Source organism: Camelina sativa, chromosome 8 (genome assembly GCF_030686135.1).
Source record: "Camelina sativa cultivar CO46 ecotype springtype chromosome 8, ASM3068613v1".
NCBI lineage: Eukaryota > Viridiplantae > Streptophyta > Magnoliopsida > Brassicales > Brassicaceae > Camelina > Camelina sativa.
The window spans coordinates 18925699-18950854 of NC_141887.1; the positions used below are offsets into that span (position 1 = coordinate 18925699).

At 38.1% G+C, this 25156-nt stretch overlaps 3 protein-coding genes across 3 annotated transcripts; 2 read left to right on the forward strand and 1 right to left on the reverse strand.

Moving 5' to 3' along the window:
- Window positions 1-6956: 6956 nt before the first annotated feature.
- LOC147940162 (uncharacterized) lies at window positions 6957-7904 on the forward strand. The gene has a single exon (XM_087461174.1). It carries the CDS (start codon window positions 6957-6959, stop codon window positions 7902-7904), a length of 948 nt encoding a protein of 315 aa, XP_087317300.1.
- Window positions 7905-14358: 6454 nt separating this feature from the next.
- Window positions 14359-16727, forward strand: LOC104707267 (uncharacterized). Its single transcript, XM_010423583.3, has 10 exons — window positions 14359-14580; window positions 14695-14756; window positions 14972-15091; window positions 15204-15303; window positions 15405-15485; window positions 15575-15624; window positions 15707-15857; window positions 15978-16034; window positions 16113-16234; window positions 16326-16727. Exons 1-10 carry the CDS (start codon window positions 14566-14568, stop codon window positions 16534-16536), a joined length of 969 nt encoding a protein of 322 aa, XP_010421885.1. The 5' UTR covers window positions 14359-14565; the 3' UTR covers window positions 16537-16727.
- LOC104709584 (putative choline kinase 3) lies at window positions 16580-19886 on the reverse strand. Its single transcript, XM_087461175.1, has 6 exons — window positions 19626-19886; window positions 19114-19467; window positions 17413-17478; window positions 17210-17327; window positions 16987-17135; window positions 16580-16882 (listed from the first exon to the last, which is right to left on the reverse strand). The coding sequence occupies exons 2-6, from the start codon at window positions 19465-19467 to the stop codon at window positions 16775-16777; spliced, it is 795 nt and encodes a 264-aa protein (XP_087317301.1). The 5' UTR covers window positions 19626-19886; the 3' UTR covers window positions 16580-16774.
- Between the last annotated feature and the right edge of the window lie 5270 nt (window positions 19887-25156).

Genomic DNA, 25156 nt, shown 5'->3' on the forward strand with positions numbered 1-25156 from the left:
GAGAAGGATCTTGAAGACCTTGGAGGAGTAATCATCCCAATTAAGCTTAAGGATCCAGGTCCATTCTATCTGCCTTGCACACTTAGCTATCTTCACTACAACCAGTGCTTATGTGACTTGGGAGCATCTATCAGTGTGATGCTCTAATCTATAGCACAAAAGCTTGGGCACACTGACTTCAAGTCCACCAACCTTCATATATGCCTAGCTGATGGTTCAAACAGAGATGTGGTTGGCAAATTGGAGAATATTCCAGTCAAGATAGGAAGAGCAAGGGTTCATACAGATTTTGTGGTATTGGAGATGGACAAGGAACCTGAAGATCCTATCATCCTTGGGAGGCCATTCTTAGCCACAGTTGGAGCTGTTATTGATGTTAAGGAAGGTCTTGTGACCTTGAACATTTCTGAGGATATAGCTATGAAGTTTAACATCTATAACCCAACCAACCTTCCTACCATTGATGATCAACCTTTTACTATCAAGGACAAAGGTGGTCATGAAGGTTTAAGTGAAGTGGCAACTCCAAAGGACAATCTCCCTCTTCAAGAAGATTCTGTGGAAAAGCTTAAGAGGTCAGTTCAAGAGTTGACTGGTATGGTTAAGGATCTCCAAGTCAAGCTAAACAAGAGGTCTTTGAGGAAAGCAAGACCAAGGCTCAAAATCAAGAAGAAATATGGTTTGTGTGTTAAGGGTGAGGTGATCAAGGATCAGACTCACAATGATCAAGAAGTGCCAGGGAGGATTTCATCACCTCCTTGGTATCTAAACAAAGCCTAAGAAGGCAGCCAAAGTCAAGCTTAGTGACTCTAAACAAGCTCACTAGGGAGGAAGTCCCTAAGGTATCCTTTGTAAATATGCTTTATTTTCTTAGTAGTTTTGATGTATTTTGTTTTATGTTTGTGTTGGGCAGGCCTTTCAATGAAAGTGTAGATGGGTATGGAGAGATTTGGACCTGGGGAAGGAGATTCGCAAGCCCACTCGACCAGCCCACGAGAGGTACTCGACCGAGTTGGCAAAGAATTAAGGCCCACTCGATTCTCATTTCTCTAGAATGATCGAGTGGAGGGAAGAACAAGAAGAAAAATTTTGAAATTTCAAAATTTGGTCAAGGAGCTCGACCACGTGCTGGTCGAGTGTGGGGTCGAGTGGCAGCAAAAAGCAGGTCAAAGATTCTCATTTCAAATTTGAATGGTATGGACGCTCCACTCTTGTCTCCTTGCCCCCTTAGCTTCTTTAAATAAAGCCTTACACGATCCTATGTCTCTCACACTCTCTCACTTGCTCAAAACAACTAAAATCAAGTTTTAAAATCTCTCTCAAAGTTCATCTTTTGCTCAAGCTCAGCTCTTTTAAGTTTTTGGGTCACTAACCTATTAAACTTAAGCTTTGAGTCTATTCCCTTCAGTTCTATTCGAAAATGTCTTCAAGGATTACAAGGAAGTCTCAACAAGCCGCTGCAAGCTCCATGGTACGTTTTGATGATCGCCTACAATCAAGAGGAGAAGCTGGAAGAACCACTCGACGCCCCACTCGAGCATGCACTCGATCGAGTGGTGGTCCGAGTGGTCGATCGAGCTAGATGCCGCGTTCAAGAAATCAGTCAGTTGAGGAAGATCCTGAGAGAACTGAAAGTGAAGAAGAAAGGGAGCCAACTCTTAGTGATTTCATGAGGAGAAACAAGGCCAAAGGGAAGAGGCCAGCAGTTGAGATTGAACAAGAGGAGGTTGAGAGTGAGAGTGAAGAAGAAGGTGAAGAAGAAGAGGGAGAGGATGATGGAGAAGCAGAATCTTGTTGATTGACAAAGAGGCAACTTTATGAAGCCTTCATGAGAATGGAGTTCCTGGGGACTAGGTATCCACACAAGGAAACCATGGAGAAGCTAGCCATTGATAAAGATGTGGAGTACCTTTTTGAGAAGAGCAACCTAACCAAGTTCATGGGGCTTTGCATGGAGGGGTATAAAGAAGAAAGTTGTGAGTTTCTAGCCACAGTCAAGCTGCACACATATGCAAGGAAGAAGATAGCAAATGTGTTTGGTTTTGAAGTTGGTAGTAATAGGAGCTTGATGATACCAAGAGAGGAGCTCTATGCCATTTGGGAAACCATTGGAGACAACATCACCTATTCATCCTCCAAGACGAAGAGTTCAAAGATAAGAAGCCCAGTCCTAAGGTACTTCCATAAGGCCTTAGCAAATACATTCTTTGCTAGGAAGGAGACTGGAAATCTCAATGAGGGTGAGCTCAAGGTAATTGACATGGCTCTCAATGGAATCATCCTTGAGGCAAGAAATGGAACCATCATTCTTAGGACCACTGTGGAGACTGACCTTGCAATGGTGCTCATTGACCACATGATATATTTGAGAAGTTGGGTAGGCAAGCTACAAAACAAAGGGTCAAGAGGAGCCGTAGCCATTGGAGGCATCATCACTCCAATACTACAAGCTGCCATGGTCCCACTAAGAGGAGAGAAGGTTTTGCCAAGATGGATTGACTCAAGCTACCTCACCTCCACTCTCATATTGGCCAAGGAATTGCATCAAGGAAATCACATCTTCAACTTTGAGCTTCCAACAGTTGGGAAAAAACAGTTGATCTTACCTAACCAAGAGCTCACCACCATTCAAGAAGGAGCAAACATTGACTTTTGGCCAGCTGATGAGTTCTTGTTTGATGGGATAGTTCAACCTAGAGTTGATGAAGCTGGAGATGTGCAAATGGCTGATGGGGAGGAGCAATTTTACTTTGAAGATTATGAGCCCAACCCAAGGGATAGTAGAGGAGTGAGAGAGACTAGCAAGAGGTTGACTCTCCTACAAAAGTGGAGCAAGTGGCATGGGAAGAGGTTTGATAAGCTTAAGAAGAAGGTGACCAATATGGCTAAGTCCATCAAGGGCCTAAAAAAGGAGATTGCTGAGCTGAAGAGTGCAAACTCATCTCCAAGCCATTCAAGCCCTTTGAGGAGGATTAGCTCAACTAGAGCACTCTCAAGAGTTGCAAACCCTGTGGAACCAGCTAGAGCTTCAATGTACGGGCCAAATCAGAGGAAGAAGAGTTCAAGAAGCCGAGAATAACAATTTTCGAGGCACTCGACCGGGTCACTCGAGCACCCACTCGACCGAGCACCCCAGATGCACTCGGCCGAGTTCCAGCCCAAATCACCATATGGCTTCCCACCTCCAGCTGCTTATCCAGGATATCCAGGTTACCCTCCCATCCCACCCCAGTACTTCATGGATCCAGCACTCTACCAGCAGTTCTACCAGCAGCAAGGTCAGAATTTTGACACTCGCGGTCCAGCTCGACCCCCCCACTCGAGCACGTACTCGACCGAGTCCCGGTCGATTCCCATCGTCGAGCTGCCCCAATCTCCACCTCCAAGTCCTCAACAAGACCCCAATTACACCTTTGACAGCATGCAAGAGGATGTGGACAGTTTCTTCTCCAATTATTGAGGTACCACTATCACCTTCCCTTGTAAATACCATTGCATTTGATGTTGTGTTTTGTTTTTGATCTTGAATCCTCTTACAAATTTCTTTCACACAGAGGACTGTGTGATTTAAGTTTGGGGGAGGGTTTGAGATAGCATTTGATGTTGTGTTTTGTTTTCTTATTTCAAATTTTTAGCATCATCATGTTAATACTTGCATAGCATCTAAGGCATAGAAAAATCCTAAAAATTTGAAATTTTTTGCAAAATTCTTTATAAAAAAAAGAGTGTTCATGTAGTTTGCATTGCATAATAGCATCTTGTTTAGCATGTTTCATGTAGGATTGTATAATATTTGCATTAGGGATCTATGATGAGTTTTGCCTTGTTAGCTTGTTTAATTCACTAGACTAGGATCAATGCCCAAGTTAATAGTACTTTGATGCTAGTTGAGTGGTTAGAAGCATAAGATTGAACCAAGCCTTGAATTCCTGCATTGCATTTGGTCTAAATTGAAGCATGTTTTGATTTGATGTCATTTCCTACTTATAAGAACTTAATATTGACCGTTAAATATCAATGTGTGCATTGCTTTAAACTCATGGATACCATATATATTTGGATCATCTTTCTCCTTTTTACCACTCTTGTTGATCCAAGTAGCTGATTAAATCATTAAAATCAGTTTCCAATACCCTTAACCAACCCTTCTTTCAAGCCATGTTTATTCTTAAGTGTGTGAGGCCTTTTTGGGATTGAGCTTGGTAGAAAGTGTTAGGTTTGAACTGACAAGAATAATGCATTGTGTAGTTCTAGTTTGCATTTTCCAAACTAGATAGGACTAGGTGATTTCATTGTTGGGTTTGGGATTTGGTAGTTTGAAAAGGAAAGAAAAGAAAAGAGGAGAAGAGAAAGAAAAGGTTAGAGTCTTTAGGAGGGGAATGTTTTTAAGAAAAATCAAAGTCTAGTGAAAGAATGGGAAGTATGATATTGTTTAAAGATGGTTTCAGTCAAAGAAAATAAAGAAAGAAAAAGAAGAGTTTAGCAAAATGTTTTTATGCCTTCAGAATAAGAAGAAAAGAAAACCATAGCAAATAAGTAAAAATCTCCCATTCCACTAGAAAGATCAAATAAGAAACCTCTCCTAAGACTTTAAAATCAAAAGAGAAAAGGGTGAAAGAGAAGAGAAGAAGTTAAAGGGTAGCACTAGGATCAATTGGGTTTAGATTGATAGGATAAACACTTTGGGTGCCTTTGGGTAGAGAAGGTTTTGTTCTTGTATGTGTCTAAGTGTTCTTACCTATAGCATTCTTCTAAAGCTCAATCCATTTTTTATGAGAGAACCTTGATATTGATAAACCCCACTCTAAAGAGAGACCATCATTGTCTCTAAACCTTTTACTGCCAAGCCAAATGAGTTTAAGCATTGCATATAATTGATTCATGTTCTTGATTAATGAATGTTAAAAGAAATGGTTGATTTGAATGCATGTGGACATCTAAGGCTCAAATCAGTAAAGGTTGTGATATGCTTGTGTAAAATCTTTAAGTACAGCTCATTCAACTTGCATCATAGTACTAGTTACTTGGACATTGATTCTAGATGGTCTATTTGCAAGCTTTAAGAGCTGAGATCCCACTTTCAAACCTCACCTACCTTCTTATGTCTTGTTCATTTGCTTGAGGGCAAGCAAAGACTAAGTTTGGGGGTGTTGATGTTCATATATTTTACCTTGTTATCCCTTAATATATTCACATCTTTTGCATCTTTTGCTATCCATTTTGACCATTATTGCATAGCTTTAGGACTGTTCTTGCATTAGAGTTTAGTTGCATTGCATTTGCATCTTTTCATGCATAAACAGGTGATTTTGGAGCTTAAGGAGCATGGAAGCAATGCTGAGGAGAAGTGAAGCAATCATGAGGAGAAAGCAAGAGAGCTAAGGCTGAAGAACCAAGGTCCGGAGTCCAACTCGACTGCCCACTCGACCAGACACTCGACCGTGTGCTGAGAGGGACTCGACCGAGTGGGAGGAGCACAAGAGGAGCCAACTCGACCGGTCACTCGACCGAGCACCAGGTCGAGTTGGTCGAGCCGCCTGGCTATTTTGTCTTCTAGCGTTTTTAAGGCTTCCACTACATTTTCTATATAAGGGCTTGTACCTGCAGCCACCAAAAGAGGCCAGCTTTTTAGAGAGTCTAAAACCTAGTTTTTACCTTTTTTAGAATTATTCCTTTTGCATTTTTATTTTCTTAGATCTTGTACTTCTTTTAAAAAGGAGAAAAAGACTAAATTCTTCAATATTGTTGGTTTCATAACTTTCTTAATATTGAGAATTTGAGTTTGGTTCTTTCTTCAATATTGTAGATCTTTGATTTATCTTTCTAATGATGCAAGTTTCAGTATTTTCTGGGTTTATGATTTTGATGTTCATCATGTATGCTTGTGAGTAGTTGCTTAGGATCTTGAGGATGGGTTAGGCTGGGTTGTGTTTGAGGTTTGTTTGATTTGGTCAAGCTTGATTGTTGTAGATCTCTTCTAGGCTAGATGTTCTTAATGCTGATCCTATATCTGAGAGGGTAGGATCTGATTTCAAGCCTCTTAGCATCACACCAATGTCTAAGGAGCATAGATAAGGCTAGATCTAGAGACTATCATTAAGCTTGCTAAGAGATTAGAAGTCTTGTTTGATTTTTGACATATTGCTTAATGCCTGCCTGTGTAGATTCTTTACTTTGTGAGAATAAGTCTAGAGTTGCATGAGTTTGATTGTTTCTTGCCATGAGAGTGGATTAAACATGTCTTAGAAATATATGTCTAGAGATTAGCTCAAGTTGTTTGAGATTTGTTGACCAAGTTAGATGACCTCAATCATAGTCCAGCCCATGAATCCCTCCTCAAGACCTTCTTTGTCTATTGATTTCTTAGCTTAAATCCTGTTGTTTGATCGTTGTTTGATTCGTTTTGGTATTGCTCTGTTTTTCTTGTGTTGCTCTGTTTTGCGTATTTGTCCAGCTCGACCCTGCACTCGATCAGCACTCGATCGAGTGCTTGCTCGAGTTCCAACCTAGAACTTGTGTTTATGATTTATGTTTGTCCTGTTTCACCCTAGTTGCATTTCTGTTGCATTCATTTAGTATCTTGTTCATTACTTACCTTGCATTAGTTCAATACTTGCATTTCCATAGTTTATATTTCTGTTTGTCATAATCACTCTGTTCCATTTGCATTTAACTCCTAGTTCTTGTAGTTTTACTTTCTGCACTTTCCATTTCATCATAGGATTGTTAGTGACAAACAACCTTTACATCTGGCTTGACTTAGACTCATATGCACATCTTGATTGTTCACAAACACTCAGATTGGATTGACACCTCTTATAATACAATTGCATAAGGGGAATTGAAACACCCTGACATCCATTCATTCATAAGTCATCATTCCATACATCATTCACCACCACCACAAAAATAGTCAGTTTCAATCAGAGGACAAGCTTCAAAGTTATAAGGGTGCAATGGTCAATGGTGCATCTGCAGGCACTGGGGTAGGGTTGAGTGGTGATAGCTCAAGGGTGCTCCACCAATGTTCTGCTAATGGGAATGGGCGTGGTGGTGGTTCGCAGGCGGTTAACCATCGGCCTGCTCAGGGTTTCGGTGGTAAGTGGAGAAAGAGTAAAAAGGGTCCTCATCCCGATGAGAGGTTTGTCAAGAAGAATACATCGGTGGTTCCTCCTACCGCTCCAATCTCTGAGGTCCCTCTTTCTGGGAATGGTCAAGTTCAGTGTGGTACAGGCAATGTGGGGCTTAGCTTTACTGCTGAGGAGCAGAAGATGCTGGATGATTTCTTGGGTCCAAATGTGGGGGTGGCTGTGGTTACGGGTGATCCACCACTAGTGCCAGTGTCGACAATTGCACAGGGTGTTGCGAAGAGGGTGTGCAAGAATTTTTTCCCCAGTGTTGGTGAACCGAGTGTTCAAGCTTCAGGGTCCATGGAACTGCCGCAGCAAGAGGAGTTTTTCTCTGCTGATCTTAGTGACTTGCTGGGTCCAGAGTTTCCCACCAGAGAAGACAATACCTTGGGTTTTATGGATACTATCATGGAGGAGGATGGTGTGGCGACAGAGGGGTGTCCCTGGGAACACAATCTCCTGACGGATGAGCAGGTGGAGGAGGGTACGGATGAGGTGGTTCATTCTGAACAAGCGGTTGAGGTCACGGTCAGTGATGTTATGGAGGGGGCCTCTGAGGATAAGTTACAGGGTGTAGAAGAGGATGGAATAGTTCAACCTTCACGAGCCAAAGTGGCCAAGCAGAAGGGTGCTCTTCCAGGTGTTAGCACCAAGAAGAGGAATCTCTTTTCCTTATCATCTCCGCGAAAGAAGGTTGTCGCCAAGGGTGTTGGACTGAATGGGAAACTCGGTTCTCACCAAGGAGGAAAACCTCCAAACTCAGCATCTGATTAATGTGTTTAGTCAGTATAGGGCAGCAAGGGGACGATGACTTTGGTTATTTGGTTTTGTTTTGTTTGGTTTTTGCTCAGTTGTTCTTCCGGAATAAGTTACCAACGGGTGTTCCGTATGGTTGTAGTTGTCCTTGGTTTCTGGTTTTCATTGTGATTTTGATTTGTGCGTTTTTGGGTTGTACCCAATGTATCCGTGTTCTACAAATAATAAAATGTCCTTGTTGGTCCTTTTGTTGGTGTATTGTCTTTGTTCTCTTCATATTTTATCTTTTACAGAATTATTGTTACTTCAGGTATTGCGTTACGTTTTTGAGATGGGAGTCGGGTGTTGGGCTTCTATTGGGCCTACTCCTTCTCTACTCGTTACTAAAGGGTGTTGATGTACGGATGTTACAAAATTGGGTTCATAAAGGTTTTCAGTTTTGGGTTACAGACTGTGTGTGGGGATTCAGTTTCGGGCCTCTATTGGGCCTGCTGAGTTTTCCATTGCGATTAATGGTTACTTATAATTTTCGCATGTTCCAACTTTCTTTAGCTTGGAGCTTAGATTGTCGGATGTTCTTTTCGGGGTTGGAATATGTAGCCTTTTTGGGCCTTGGCCGTCTCCGGGTTTTTGTGAGGCCTGTTTTTTGGTTTTTTCCCTTTGGTTATATAATACCTGCGCTTTATGGTTTTTACGGTTATATCAAAATTTATTTAGGAGGCCTTGTAATCATGGGCCTTGCGGAAACGGTTGGTGTGATGTTTCAATTTTATATTTCCTCTAGGGCAGGAGGAGATGTATTTGGAGTTATTAACTCCTATATTTTCTTTTTTATTTTATGAATATTGTGAGTTGGAATTGTCAAGGCCTAGGTAATAAGGCCACAATTGGTAATCTTTGGGATTTATGATCTAAACATCGACCGGATTTTTTGTTCCTCATGGAAACTAAACAACCATCACCTATTCTAGAAAAGTTTGTTGGTCATTTTGAGTATAAGAAATTAAGAACAATAGATCCTATTGGTTGTAGTGGTGGTATGGCTCTGTTTTATAATCAGGATGATTTTCAGGTTTTGGTTTTATTTGAGTCTAACAGGTTAATCGACATTGAAGCGGTTTTCAAAGAGCGGATAATTCATTTAACTTTCGTTTATGGAGATCCTGTCCCCAAGAATCGGGATCTGGTGTGGGAACGTATTTTAAGAATAAGCTCTAATCGGTCTGGCCCTTGGTTTTTAGTTGGGGATTTTAATGAGCTGACAGGAAATCATGAAAAAAGAGGGGGGAAGTTACGTCATCCTTCCTCGTTTCTCGCTTTTAATGGGATGATTAGGGATTGTGGTTTTTTGGATTTTCCTTATATTGGTGATTGCTTGTCTTGGAGGGGTTGGCGGGATAAAAAACCTATTCGTTGTCGGCTGGACAGGGCTCTAGGGAATGAGGATTGGCATGATCTGTTCCCAGACACGGTGACGGAGTACTTACCAATGATAGCCTCTGATCATAAGCCTCTAGTGGTTAATATTGGGGCTAAAAGGCCGTGGGGGAACAGGAGTTTTATGTTTGACCGCCGCTGGATTGGTAAGGCGGGGCTGATGGATGCGATCGCATCAGGGTGGGACGGGGATTTGGATCAGGTTTCGATACTTTCATCCATAAAATAGTGAATTGCCGAAAGGCGATTTCTCAGTGGCGTAAATCACAAGTCCCATACGGTAGGGAAACCATTGAAAATTTAAAGTGGCAGTTGGAGGTGGCTCTAGAAGATGATTCAATTCCTCCTGCTACAATTTCGGATTTACAGAGTCGGTTACGTCAGGCGTATGGGGATGAAGAGATTTACTGGTATCAAAAAAGTCAGAGTAAATGGATGCGATTGGGGGATAAAAATTCTAAGTATTTTCATGCCTTAACAAAGCAGAGACGGGCTCGTAATCGGATTACTGGATTGTTTAATAAGGATGACACCTGGTCAACTGAGGATGTGGATATTTGTAATACGGCGGTATCATATTTTGAGGATTTGTTTACTTCAACAAACCCGACTAATTTTGAGGAGGTCCTAAGGGAGGTCCAAACGGTGATTACAGCTGAGGATAATGAGCGGCTGACAAGACCCGCTACGGAGGCTGAGGTCAAGTCTGCCTTATTTATGATGCATCCGAATAAAGCACTTGGCTCAGACGGAATGACAGCTCTATTTTTTCAAAAAACATGGGGTATAGTTAAGATGGATCTTGTAGATTTGGTTAATAGATTTCTGGTGGAGGGAGTTTTTGAGAAGGGTCTAAATCGAACTCATATTTGTCTTATCCCGAAGGTGGCCAAGCCGACTAGAATGGCAGAATTACGTCTGATTAGTCTGTGTAATGTTGGCTATAAGATCATTTCTAAGGTTTTATGCCAGCGACTAAAGGGGGTTGTACCTGGTCTTATATCTGAGACTCAATCGGCTTTCGTTCCAGGTCGGCTGATCTCCGATAATATCCTTATTGCTCAAGAGATGTTTTATGGCTTGCGCACAAACCCGTCTTGTAAAGGGAAATTTTTGGCCATCAAAACAGACATGAGTAAGGCATACGATAGGGTTGAGTGGGATTTTGTGGCAGCTTTGCTCCAGAAGATGGGTTTTGCAGAGTCATGGGTTTCATGGATCATGTTTTGTATCACTTCGGTAGAGTACCGGGTTCTTATTAATGGCCAGCCGAATGGTTTGATAGTTCCAGAGAGGGGGTTGCGCCAAGGGGATCCTCTCTCCCCTTATTTGTTTATCTTATGCACAGAAGTTTTAATTGCTAATATACGGAAAGCAGAGAGGGATAAACTTATTACAGGGATAAAAGTGGCGAACAAATGCCCGCCCATTACGCATTTGTTGTTTGCCGATGATAGTCTTTTCTTCTGTAAGGCAGACAGAGGACAATGTCGGGTTGTTTTAGATATTCTGAAACAGTATGAGTCGGTTTCGGGTCAACAAATTAATTTTTCAAAATCTTCTGTCCAATTTGGGCACAAGATTGATGATCAGACAAAAACCAAGCTTCGGGGTGTTCTCGGGATCACGACGTTGGGTGGTATGGGGTCATATCTAGGTTTACCCGAAAGTTTGGATGGGGCAAAGACAAAGGTTTTCTCTTTTGTTCGGGAACGGATTCAGAGTCGGACGAATGGTTGGACGGCAAATTTGCTGTCCAAAGGCGGAAGGGAAGTGATGATAAAATCTGTTGCCACTGCCGTTCCAACGTTTGTGATGTCGTGTCTTTGTTTACCAAAAACAATTGGTGGCATGCATTGGCTTGCCTGGGAGAAATTATGTGTAAGCAAACAGTTGGGTGGTCTGGGTTTCAGGAATGTGGATGACTTTAATTCGGCATTACTGGCCAAGCAGTTATGGCGTCTGATAGACGCTCCAGAGTCGCTGTTTGCCAGGGTTTTAAAAAGTAGGTATTATCGGAATACGAATCATTTGGATCCGATTAGGTCATACTCTCCCTCCTATGGATGGAGGAGTATATGTTCTGCTCGCTCTCTGGTAAATAAAGGGCTTATTAAACGGGTTGGCTCTAAGGACACCATCTCTATACAGTCAAATCAGGCTATCACACTGCACGTCATGATGTGGTTCGGACTTTTGCAGCCACTGGTTCAGGCCCGGACATTACCCCTCTACTCGCTAGTGTGTGGAGGGCCCGTTGCCTACCCAAGATTCAACATTTTATGTGGCAGGATTTATCTGGTTGTATTTCAGTTTCGGCAAATTTGGGACGACGGGGTATTGCTTTTGATTTACGGTGTGTACGATGTGGTGCGGACATGGAGACCATTAATCACGCCATTTTTGTGTGTCCTCTGGCTCGCCAGGTTTGGGCCCTAGCACATGTACCGGTGGGACCTATTTCCTTCCCGACGGAATCCGTTTATGCGAATGTAGATCACTTTTTAGGGAACCAGAACCCTGGGGCTCATGTTGCGGCTTTCCCTTGGCTTATGTGGTTTATTTGGAAAGCAAGGAATGCACGTTTTTTTGACAATATTGTCGATCGGCCGGAGGATATTGTTAAGGTAGCAGAGGGAGAAGCTGCAGCGTGGCAGCAGGCTCGGGTAGAGGACGCTCCACTGACCACTATTCCAGTAGTTTCGGGGATACCAGCTAGGGTGGCTACTGGTTCCCTCCCTTCGGTCTTTTCGGGATACCGCTGCTTCACCGATGGATCTTGGAAAGCAGGGGATTTGTATGCAGGTGCTGGATGGTGTTGTACCTCGGTCCAGACAGTATTGCCGTTTTTGGGAGCCAAGAATTTCCGGCAAAGTCTATCTCCATTACATACTGAAGTTGAAGCGTTCCTTTGGGCGATGTGCTGCATGATCGGCCATGACTTCAGAGAGGTGGCTTTCTATACCGACTGCTCAGACTTGGTGAAGATGGTGTCTTCCCCTTCCGACTGGCCAGCGTTCTCGGCGTACCTTGACGACATCAAGACTGATCGGGAGGAATTTTCTTCTTTCTCTTTATCTTTAATATCTAGAAATGCTAATGTAAGGGCGGATTCTTTGGCACGCCAAGCGCGTACATCTCCGCACCAAGTTTTGTTTGTAAACGATTTTCCCACCAATTGGCTCGTTTGAACTGATCTTTTGTTGACAAAAAAAAAATAAAAAAAAAAAGAATAAAATAGATAGCATTAAGAGATTAAGGAGGGAATATTGGTTTGGGATTTTAAGAGAATTTTAATAACTTTAAATAAAATCATGGAAAATATAAAATGAAGGATTCTAGGTGATTGTTTTAAAGTTTTTTAAAATCTTGTTGATTTGTTTTTCCTAATCTTGTAAAATCTTTCTCAAAAAAAATATTGCATAATATTCTCTTATTTATTTAAGGCTTCTGTGAAAAAAAAAAAAAAAAAAATCTTGCTTATCTCTTATTGCTGTCATGAATCAATTTATGATCATAAACCCTAAGCCCCTCTGAAGAATATATCTCTCTTTGCTATGAAGTTGAATTTTAATTTTCACTCTACCCAATACGCAACAAAAAGGTTAATAAAAACTCAAATAGAGAGATTAGTGATGGTGTACGCATGTCTTCTCGGGGCAAACGTAGACACGTTTCCTCAATAGTTGATATAAAAAATATGTTAGAGTCTGATGAGAGAAGTATCAGAGAGATGAGGAGATCTACGTTTTCATTTTTAACAAAAAAAAAATAAAAAAAATTATGAACTATGATTCACAAATCTATCTATTTGATGAGAGAGTTTTTAAAATTTTTTTTTATGATGAAAATAATATAAAATTCTAAACCAATAATACAATATTTGAATTTATTAACAATCCAAGATTCTTTTGTTTTACTTGAATAACACAAAACTTTTAAAGACTTTATAAGACCTTTAATCCAATAACACTAGATTTATGAAGATTTTAGATAATTTTTGACAAATCTACAACTAATAACACCAAATTTTAAAAAAGTTTTAAAAAATCTTGTATGAATACCAACATATTTCACATAACTTTTAAAGTAATTAAAATTTTATTTAATTCTCAAACTAATAACCCCTCTAAAGAAGTAGAAAAGAAGTTATGAATCTTCTCTAGAAGGAGTCTTGATTCTTCTCTCCAAAAACTCTCTAAAATCTCTCAGGATTTTCTCAAGTTGCAGGAAAAATAAAGCTTAGGTCTAAACAATGACCTAGAAATTCTATTTATATTTCCAAAACACGTACAGAGACTAATGATGCAAATATGAAAAATTTTGGGGCAGTTTTGTAAATTTTCAAAACTTGTGGGAAAACTTCCGATTTGTCTTGTGGCTCTGCATCGATCAACACATATGAAGCATCGACCGATGCTTACTCTTGAACTGGTCTCCCAACTTCGCAGCTTCAGCCTCAATGCTTGATTATACTCCAAATCCTCCTATTTAGCTTCATTATGCTCTCATCCATGCTAAATTATATAAAGACTCAAAAGACTCTAAAAATACCAAAAAGACTCTATAAATAAGACTTATATCGTAGCTAAAAATACCTAAAAACTATGATATATCAGCCGTCATATGAATCGACAAGATCTTTTGTTTTCCCGTAAATATTATAACTCAATCGTCAAGTAATATAAATCAATTGTTTGTTTTCAGATTATTTCTTGTGATAACTCAGCCACAAAACATCATAACTCAGCCGTCATATGAATCGATGAGACTTTTCGTTTTCCTGTAAATACGATAACTCAGCCGTTAAGTTTTTTTTTTGGATTGTGACGTGGATTATGAAAAATGATGTGTATTTTAATTTGCTGATGTATATTTTTATTATTTTTTAATCAAAATTAAAAAAAAGTTCAGAAAATAAATTATAATTATATTAGAACATTAAATATTTGAGCAAATTTTAGAAAATTGTTATATATGATAAATAAACTATTTTTTGGAGTACATCTAAGTAATTGTTTCAAAAAAATATCCTGAAAAAATGTGCTACGTCATCAATAGTTCTTGTCACGGTGAGGCTCTCTTCTACGTGGCACAACCCCTACCAGAACCTCTCTCTCTCTCACTATTTTCCAATCGACGAAATTGACATAACTCTCCTGCACCATTGGCTAAATCTAACACATCTCTTCTCCATCAACACAGGAACTCGAATCGAATCAATATCTTCCAACTCACGGAAATGTTTCTCTTAAAGGTACGTCCCTTTTTAACTTGTCCTCGGAACCACTCATTTCCCTATAGCTTGTTTGTTTCTGTCTAGCCAGTGTCGGATTTAAAATGACAACTTTTGTCTGATTTTGATCTGTAGACATGGAGATCAACCGCTTTTGGGGTTTTTGGCTATATGAACTTCACCAAGAATGGTTTCTTGTAAGTCGTTGTTGTTGTTTCTACATTTTTCAATCCTGTGGAGATTAAAAGTTTTGATTTTTATGGATTGTATATGATTGTGTGGATTAATATTGTGAAGGTATTAGAATGTGTGGAAAGATTCAACATTTGCTTTTCAACAATGGAATTAGTACCTTGAGGAACTCTGTTATGAAGAAGTGATTGATGTACTTGCTGTGATTTTTTTTTGGTAGAGAGCATTCGAAGAAGTTCAAACCTGAAGATATGCAGATACAAATTGAAGGAAAGAATTGTGTGGTTACTGGAGCTAATTCTGGTATTGGTTTTGCTGCTGCAGAGGGTCTTGCTTCACGGTAAGGTTTCTTTGTTACGTAATTGAGGGAACCAAATTGTATAGACTTGTGTCGAATAGTCTTGTGGGAAGAGTGTTGCCAAAATTTATACTGCCCGCTTACTTTTTTCCAGTGGAGCAACTGTTTACATGGTGTGCCGGAACAAGGAAAGAGGACAAGAGGCTCTTTCTAAGATTCAAAACTCAACAGGAAACCAAAATGTGTACCTTGAAGTATGTTATCATCTTCTTTAAAATTCATTTTTGCAAGTTCTATAATTTTTTTTTTATATGCATAATAGATATCAGATTCACACTTTGAGCTTTTTTCGTAGGTGTGTGATTTGTCTTCCATTAAAGAAATAAAGTCCTTTGCTTCGAGTTTCGCTTCCAAGGATGTTCCGGTTCATGTGCTGGTATGTTTTCGTTTCCTACTTCCTAGAAAAACATTTTACTAAAACTCTACAGTCTAGAACATTTTTGAATCTGATTGTCAATTTTTTAGGTGAATAATGCTGGTTTGCTTGAGAACAAACGTACTACTACACCTGAAGGGTTGGTCTCAGTTATCTTTCTTGAGCATTCCAATATCATTTGATCTTCTATTTAATACCCTTATGCTCATCTGTTGTATCAGATTCGAGTTAAGCTTCGCGGTGAATGTACTCGGGACATATACAGTGACAGAGTTGATGCTTCCACTGTTGGAGAAAGCAACACCAGACGCCAAAGTCATCACAGTTTCCTCTGGTGGAATGTACACTTCGCCCCTTACAACAGATCTCCAGGTAACTCAATCTGCAGGACAGTATATATCATCTTCAACTGTTGATTATGTTCAATTTTGCTTCCTTTTCAAAACTGTTTGCACCACTTATATATCAGATCTACATATAATGTTTCTGCAGTTTAGTGGTGAAAAATTTGATGGAGTAGAACAATACGCACGGAACAAAAGAATCCAGGTCTGTAAACACAGAATCTACTAGTCCAAGTCTCTACTTTTTTCTGTTTTCTGATTTCGTTTGTATCAAAATGATTAGGTGGCTCTAACAGAAAAATGGGCTGACAAGTATAAGAACAAAGGCATAGGTTTCTACTCAATGCACCCTGGATGGGCTGAGACACCTGGTGTTGCCAAGAGTTTGCCAAGTTTCAGTGAATCGTAAGATAACTCTGCTAAAGAAAACATCTTTTATGCTTAGAGCAAACATCTTTTTTTGTACTAAAGAATGTTTTAAACTTGTGTGAATCAGGTTCGCGGGTAAGCTTAGGACAAGCGAACAAGGAGCAGACACAATTGTTTGGTTAGCACTGCAGCCAAAAGAGAAGCTTGTCTCTGGTGCATTCTATTTCGATAGAGCTGAAGCACCAAAACATCTAAAGCTTGCAGGTACAAGCAAGTCTCATGACCTTATAGATTCAGTCATTGAAACCGTGCATTCCATGGCAGCTCTTGATTCTTAGATCACCATCCTCAACATGGTTTTTTCTCCAAAATAAATTGCGATTGCATGTAAATGTAGCCTTGGAATTATTATTGTGCTGAGTATTTATAACGTTCACTCATTCGTTACATAGTATCAGAAAACAAGAACAACATACAGTTATCTAGCTTTGGCATAGCTATATTATGGATCCATCACTGGTTTTGTATAGCGTTATTCGCAAAGAGTAAGCACTAAAGTAAACAGAGAGTTATTACTTATGATGATGGGTAGAAAGATAAAAGCTGGGGCTTTCGTAGCCAATACTGTTTGAATCTCTGCCTTGAATACTCGACATAATCAAACTCAATCTTGTTCACATAGCCCTGCACACAATTACATTAGCACACAATCATAAGCTTAGCACACAATCATAAGTTTCTGTTGTTGTATTCATCTAAACTATGAAAGAGAGAGAATGAGAGCTTACAGATATGATTCCCCATAACCCCCAGAAGAGATGGCTTGCCAGTGTATACTTCTCAGTCTCATCCAAGAGTTGTTCTATGTCTTCTTCTCTTGGCTCTTCACCTGAATAGGTGAGGTAGTTGCAGATATATCTCCTCCTTTCTTCTTCACCTGCAATTCCCAAACCATGAATTTTAAACCCTACTTCTCTCAATGGTAAACTATTATTTAGTTAACTACTGTACCTGGATATAGAGTGTAGTCCAAGATATGAGGAGTGTCAGAATGGTATTTTGCCACCATCTCACAGAAGTGATTTGCTATGTCGTAAGCAATTGGGTTATAACTTGCATACTCATAATCCTGTACAAAATCCAAAAGTCTCATAAACTATAATAGACAGAGAAATGAGAAGTCTCATGTTCATCAATGTGTGTGATGATATTGTTTTACCTCGACTTAGTGCAACCAGACCTGATATGTTCGGATCACGTAGATCGGTTGCTGATAGTGTCTGATCCAAAGTTACAAGATGCAAGAATTAATACTGTGTCAATCTTTTAATGGAAAGAGGCCAACACAAGAATTTGCTGATGAATCTAATTCAAGCACATTTCGAAAAGGGACAAAAAAAAAATTCTAATTCCTATATCTATACTAGTATTTTTTGCAGCAGTTTTTGCTCAAAAATCGGTTTTGGAAAGTTTTTATATTTAATGACATTTAATGTTTATATTCATATTCAAACAAGTTTAGTTAATTCTCTCTACTATCTTTATAACCAAACAATTTTTAAAATATTTTAAATATCCATATATATAATAATTTATAATTAATATAGATATTTAGAAGATTTATTCTATATTAAAAAAATCATTCTCCTATCATTTTTTTATTTTAAAATTTAAATGTAGTGAATCATCATATAATACATAAAGTTGATAAAAATGTATATTTTTCCTGTATATATTGTGAGCTGAATTTTTTTAAACGAACATATATTACTCAATTAATATAAAAAGTGTGTGTTCAACATACATGTATCGTAAATTTAACGTCTATAGTAAATTATAGAATGTTAAAAAGTTTATAACTTATAACTGATATATCTAAACTTAATAAAAAGTTTAAAATTATGAATATTTAAACATATTAAATTTTCAAAATAACACAAACGAGTTATATTACATAACGGGTTATATGATATTAAATAATTGAATTGATAATACTAAAAAATAAAGTATCATTAATATGATACTTCAATACATGTTAAATCCTTATTTTACTATTTTAACAATACCAATATAAAATATTTCGAATCAAACTGATTTAATTAAGATTGTATTAAAAAATTTTGTTATGCAGTATACCACAAATTATATATTAAATCACTAAATTAACAAAAGAGTATATTAACAAAATTAGTATTAAAATAGAAATTAAAAAAAATAAAAAAAAACTTGTCCCGCGGTATACTACGGTCATAATCTAGTGTGATAATGTGACACAACTAAACCCAAAACACTTCGGTTTTTTTCCCGGTTTAACACTCACATGAAAATGTAAACCAATTAGATGAAGATAAGGTTTGCGCTGGACCAGAATTGTGCCAGAAAAAGAATCCGAAACTAAACCAATTAAAACATAAACCAATTTGGTTTCACTAATTCTACATATCGAACAGAGCAAACATGAAGAAAAATAACCAGATTAAACCTCAGTTCTTTAAAAATACGCCAAACTTTTCCTGTAAATGGTAAACCAATTATTTTAGTGGTAAGGTTTGCTCAATCTAACTTAACCTGAATCTGACCAAACCAAATTCGAAAAATGAACGAAAGATATGTATACTTATTCGGTTTCATTTTTTTCATAATCCAATAAACCAAAATGAACCGCACCGTAAGAAAAATCAAACATGAAAATCACTCAATTCTTTTCTATATAAAACCGAATTTATATCGAAATATTAAACCAAAAGCCAACTGGTATTTGGTTTCAATCCGGTCTCTTCATAAACCAAAATGGTGAGAAAACTTAAAAATCCACAGCCAAAAACTAATGTACAGAACTGGTCAAAGTAGTAATTTTTTTTTCTTTTTGTAGAATCTTGATAAATAAAATAAAAATGAAAGAATAAATAAATTACCCGGGCATGAATAAACTCTTCGACTCTACCGCCGGGGAAGCGTCCAAGGAGCGTAGGTCCATGGCCCTGACGAGCTACAAACTCAAAGGTTCGAATCTCATCGTCTCTGTTAAAGAAAACATCAACACCTTCGCCATAGATACGAACAAGGAGCTTCCTACTTCCAAATTTTGTTTCTTTTCTCGGCCAACTCACCATGAAAACTTCGTTAGTCATCGCTCCTTTCATCGGCTTCACTTCAAGACTCTCGAAATCCTCAACCACATCTCCCCATTTTGTGGAAAGCTTGTCAAGAATCTTCCTTAGCTCGTCTGGTGATGAGCTTGGGATCAATCCAAAGATTCCTATCGCCATCTAGAAGAAAAAAAAAACAATTTAAATTCTCTGTTTCTTGCAATAGAACTACTCTGTTTCTTGACATAGAAGTACTTAGTTTTTGATATTGATAGATCAAGAAGTCTTAGGTTCACTGAATGATCAAACTAAGCAAGAAGAAGAAGAGGCTAGCTTACCAAGGGTGTTGCAGATGATCTTGGAAAAAAGGAGTTGGGGAATCTTGAAATCGGAGAAAGAAAAAATCTATGTATTTTTGGTTATTGTTGGAGAGAAGTCTTGGTTAGAAGGAAAGACAGATTGCATGGTGAATGAGAGAGGTGTTGAAAGAGAGTATTTATGGACTTTTGTCTTTACACAAGAAAGGGAAGAAAAGATCTATTTCATTGTCTTGGTGGGTTTGATTTGAGAGGATCATGACAAATACAAAATAAAGAAACAAAAATGGTATTATTTTGTAGAATTGTGAATATTAAAATAAACTCATGAAAAATCTATCAGACAAGAGATATAACAAGTAATTGGATTCTGGATTTTTGTTGTGACAAACAGAAACTATTGTTTGTTTTGGTAAAAGAGGAAATATAAGTTTGAAGTGGTAGTACTTGATTCTGAATATAGAATTAATATGTATATTATATATTAGTTTTTTAAAAAAAACTTAAAACATACAAATTTCATGTTACGTGAAACCCGTTTTGCGTTGTGTTAAAACACCAAATAAATTCTATTATAAAAAAAGTTGACTCTCAACAAGAGCATGTTTGTAAAACATTTAGATCGACAACAACAAAAGTCTATTAAATTTTTGGTGTCATTCGTTCGAACATTTTGTTTAGACAAGATTACATGAAAGTGGGAACAAAGTAGAAAATTTTGATAACATTTTGATAACACCAACGGTACCAAAATTCCCTATCAGTTAAGTGTGTTTGCATGAAAGTGGGAACAAAGTAGAAAATTTTCCATACTCCACATTTTTTAAATTGAAAAGGATACATAGTGAGAAGATGATAAGACCACAACACATCGGTCTGAAATTTGTCCGCAGAAGGTACCAATCAGCATAGTTAATAATGGCATTTACATTATAGACACTATTTGGGGCCGAAATAAAATCTTGTAATATATCATCTTACCATGATTAGACAATGACGCTTCCAAAGAGTACTTTAAAAGCATTTTGAAGACTTTAAGAACTTGTAAAAAAGAGATTCATAAACAGACATATATTAAATAGAGATCGCTTTGCGTCCATGATATTTTCACCAATATCATCATAAATCATTTATTCATTTATACTATTCTTTAACAGTTTAACTACTCTAATCAGTTTTGCTTGTTTCTTTTGGTTTGAACTCCTACACAGAATTCTTGGTTCGAGTATGTCTATACATAATGTGAAATTGTGCACGGTGAGTCCTGAGTGAGTAAGACAAAGTAGGTAATGACTACATGGGTAACGTAGGCGTTAGTCAACTGAATCGGACCATCTGCTGCTAATTTTCAGACAGATAAGCTTTCGTTACTTACTCCATAGAGCGGTTATATTGCAGAACTCAATTTGTCTTCCACTTGCTTACTAAGCAAATGAGAATACGACACGTTTTAATGTACCACACCCACTCTTTGAACAAGATAACGTTGAGAGTTTTTCCTATTATATAATTTAGCTCTATTTTTTAATATATATTTTTGATATATATATCATGTAGAAAAACGTGGTGTCGAATATATAATACGAGAAACGAAACATATATTACTAAAATTTCAAACTTGATGATTTGTTGAAATGGGAAAAAAAATGATGCTTTGAGCTTTGAAATTGTAGTTAAAGAGCAATGGTCAGTAAAACGATCTTTTGTAAGTTAAGTACTCATTTTTGTTTAATATGATTTTTTTTTTTTTTCACTTGTGACTCCACGTGATGTGAGAATCAATTCAGAAAAGTTGAAGAAATGGAGTTGAAATTAAGAAGTAACGTCTGGTTGAGAGCCAAGATTCCCCCTCTTAATGAGTCTTATCTCTCTTCTTTAAACAATTCGAAATATTTTTGCCTTTTGTTCAACAAAATTTGATCCTCCACTTCTCCTTCAACCATTTATTCTCGTCCATAACCTTTTACATTACCTTGTCTTGTCATTCTCGTCCATAAATATATACAGAATATATTCCGTCAAACATTTAAAGGTGAGATTACATACTTTTTATTTTATTTTTCAAATGGCTATCTTGGGAATTGGGATGTAGACTAAAGTTTTATAGTAGGATGGCCTCGGTTAGGAATGAAATAATCTGTCTTAATCAGGATTTGTATAGAAACTATGCACCTCTTTTTTATTTCTAGGTTTGGAGGTAAAGTTAAGGACGCCGAGACTAAAGGCCTAGAATGATACTTTCAGTTTATTAACATAATTTGAGTGAAGACGAAATGAGGTTTCAAAAAATTTCCAAAAGTATTTTGTAACTAATCGAAAATATCTTCAATCTTTTGTGTTTGTGAACAAACAATTAATAACTTCGATCTTTTTGATCTTTTTAATCTTCTGTTTGTTAGGGTATAGAGACACACAATACACTGATTTATACTTGGAACACGTCAAGCCAATGATTTTCTCTTCAATTTTATTAACAAAATTTATCTCTTACAATGATACAATTTTGTCTCGGCCCTTACTCAACTTATTCTACCCAATAGGATCGATCTCGACTAAGAATGAATAGATCTAAGAGAGAAAAAAAACAATTCTCTGCGCACTTAATCACCACCCAGATTAACGTCACAGAGAACTGGGAACACCCCTTCTAAGCCTTATCTTTGTGGCTTCGAAGTTTACAACTGTATCAATATTCTAGAGTGCTCAAATTGGCTCGTGGCCTACTTCTATAATATATATTCACGACTTGAGAAACCCTAGAAGGTGAATCTCTAAGTATCAAGGGATAAGAAAACTGCTTGCTCCTCAACCTTATCCTTTCCTTATTTTTTGTAGGGAATATTCTTCATATCTCCAAGTACAATTTCGTCTCTATCTTCAATAACAATTCAACAACCTTTTTCGACACATCATCACATCCACTCACGTCCTACCACGTCAGCTCACACATCCACGTCAGCAACTCAGGCGTCAGTGATCTGATGTAGCTTCCTGATTGGCACAACGCTCTGTTCGGTACAACGACTTGTTCCTCACAACGAGTTGTTCTAGAATCTGCATTTACAATCTCCCCCTTTTTGACTGAGTTTGATACTCAAGCATCTCTCTGGTTCATCCTGAAAAGACACTCCAACAAACACAAGCCAAAAATAGAACAATCAACAACTAGACAAAACAACAATCATTATCTAGCAAAATAAATCAACAGCTTGTTCAAACAGAACTATGATTAAGAACCTAATAATCAGAAACCCCAACGGGCTGCAGCGAAAACCATGCTCTGAGTAGCTCTCTAATCATACTTAATCAATTGGCATATTCTCAATCATTAACAACCTAAGATCAATAACCACCATCAACCTATGATCAACCAATTAATCAATTAAGTCTCCCCCATAAACAATGATTCTCCCCCTAAACCAAGTAGCTACAAGCATTCTCCCCCCATAAGTACAGAACTCCTTATCATTAGCCATTGATTAGAATTATATCAAAAACCAGAACCAGAATCATTCTCCCCCAGCTTGAGTGATCAACTAAGTCAAAAACAGACATATGTATCACAAGAGTATACTGAGTTATGGGAATTACTTACCTGCTAACAGTGCTTCACATCCTTAATCACTTTGATGATCAGTCTCGTCGCCTATTGAAACAGCTTCATGTTTGTAGGCATTTTGACTCTCCTTGCAACCACAACTGGATGTTAGGCAATAGGACGCTGATAGTCGAGAATTCGAACAGCAAGTAGCTCTTTGATCGAATCACAATGTGAATGTGACCATACATAAGCTTTGTAGGAAAAAACAGCCCCTTGTGTATCATGTTCTACACTTTCAAATCTCTGCTTCACTGTAGATAACCTTCATTCTTGCATCTAAACCAGTTTCTTTGAACGATTCTACACAGAGTCTTGCTCCCCTTACCTAATCAGATGAGCTAAGCACATATCACTTCTCTAATTCTTCATCTGTAGGGAACTCAAACACATGATCATCTGTTAACTCAACTATCATCATTCTCACATGTCTAATACCAGCCTAGACATTTATTCCACACAATCAAACAGAGAGTTGATTGTACATGTGAGACTCCAAATCCATAGTTCTTTGAAAAGAGCATTCACTGTCTTGATCAAACCCCTTGGAACTTGACAGATTAGTCCAAGAATATCATACACCTTTGCTGAAGCAAGTCTTCAACGCAAACACATTCCTAAGAAACTCAACAGTTGCATGCTGCATCATTAAGAGCAAACACAATCGTCCGTTTGTTAACACAACATTGTCCAAACATGCATGCATGATGATGACCAGAGCATCACATCTTCGTTGTCCCTGTAGACACTTGAACCAAGGATCTCATAACAATTTGCTGCCCCTGTCTAATTATCAGGAATGAGATGGTCTAATGTCATCTTCCGCTAGGCTTCAAGAAACTGAAGCATCCACACACTTCTGCATAATCTTCTTTAACCGCAAGATCACATCTTCTCTAGATTCACTTGTAGAAGACAAAACAGACCCTTGCTTTGGAGATAGTGACATGTGGTTAAACTTGTTGAGCATTTTACCATCGATAGAGACTACAATATATACGCCAAACAGTTGGTAGACCATAGATACTGGCTTTGTAGCACAGTCCAACTTCCGGTAACAGTCCCTTGCATCAAATACTTGGATCAAAGATGAACTCAAATGAACACCCACTTGTTGTACAGACATGATAGTCACATAACACCTTACGAGCACAGTCTTCTGTCTAGGAACTCTCATCAGCCTCTGGAAGAGGTAGCTTTATTCCTTTGCATCATAGAACCAACATTATACTCATTTATCGATTGAGACCCAATATCAGTCATTCGATTCGCCTTCAGACACATGACAACTCAGCAGCAATCCTCTAAAGCACTTTCACAACCCACATAATTAGATGAACACGCAGCTCTCTGATCCTACTTCCATGATCAATCCATATGTCAGACCCTTGATCCATTGCTACTCTCTGGAGTTTACCTCTTAGAGAGTCATGATCAGTCCTATGAGCTGAAACAAATAAGCTTAAACCTGAAACACTTAACACACACATCAGTGCACACTTGTTGAAAACATACAAACATTTATCATCAACAATATTTACAACCAGCCTCGTGTTTCAGCAATCAATCATATGAATTTAACTACAAAACATTGATTTTACAACACATTTTTTCTTTTCAGCCTTTTATATACAACCTCAGACATCCAAACATAGTTAATCACAGGAAGTGAGGGAACCAAAAAAGCAAGACCATCAAAAGCACTTTTATATTAATTTTTACTTCTTAAAGTAAGAGGCTTTCATACCTTGAGATATGTTTTGTGATGTGTGCCAACCACTTGTTCAGGACTTCACCAGAAACTACCACAACCTGTTGTGAATCTTCAAAGAACAGATCTATGATCAGTGGCTAGTCTTTTGCTCTGGCATGCCTTTGATTCTCATGGTTCACCATCAACGTGAAATAGGCAGCTGGAATTTTTCTTTGGAGATTGCATTGACAGGGTGTATCA

What these genes read in the sequence shown, in the direction of transcription:
- LOC104709584 (XM_087461175.1), bottom strand. Translation starts at nt 19,467, where the DNA reads ATGGCGATAGGAATCTTTGGATTGATCCCAAGCTCATCACCAGACGAG. An exon ending in AAGAGTTTATTCATGCCCGG is followed by an intron (nt 17,479 to 19,113) that starts GTAATTTATTTA and finishes ACTTTGGATCAG; the next exon opens with ACACTATCAGCAACCGATCT. An exon ending in TTGCACTAAGTCGAGGTAAA is followed by an intron (nt 17,328 to 17,412) that starts ACAATATCATCA and finishes GATTTTGTACAG; the next exon opens with GATTATGAGTATGCAAGTTA.
- LOC147940162 (XM_087461174.1), top strand. Translation starts at nt 6,957, where the DNA reads ATGGTCAATGGTGCATCTGCAGGCACTGGGGTAGGGTTGAGTGGTGAT.
- LOC104707267 (XM_010423583.3), top strand. An exon ending in ACCAAAATGTGTACCTTGAA is followed by an intron (nt 15,304 to 15,404) that starts GTATGTTATCAT and finishes CTTTTTTCGTAG; the next exon opens with GTGTGTGATTTGTCTTCCAT. An exon ending in CGTACTACTACACCTGAAGG is followed by an intron (nt 15,625 to 15,706) that starts GTTGGTCTCAGT and finishes CTGTTGTATCAG; the next exon opens with ATTCGAGTTAAGCTTCGCGG.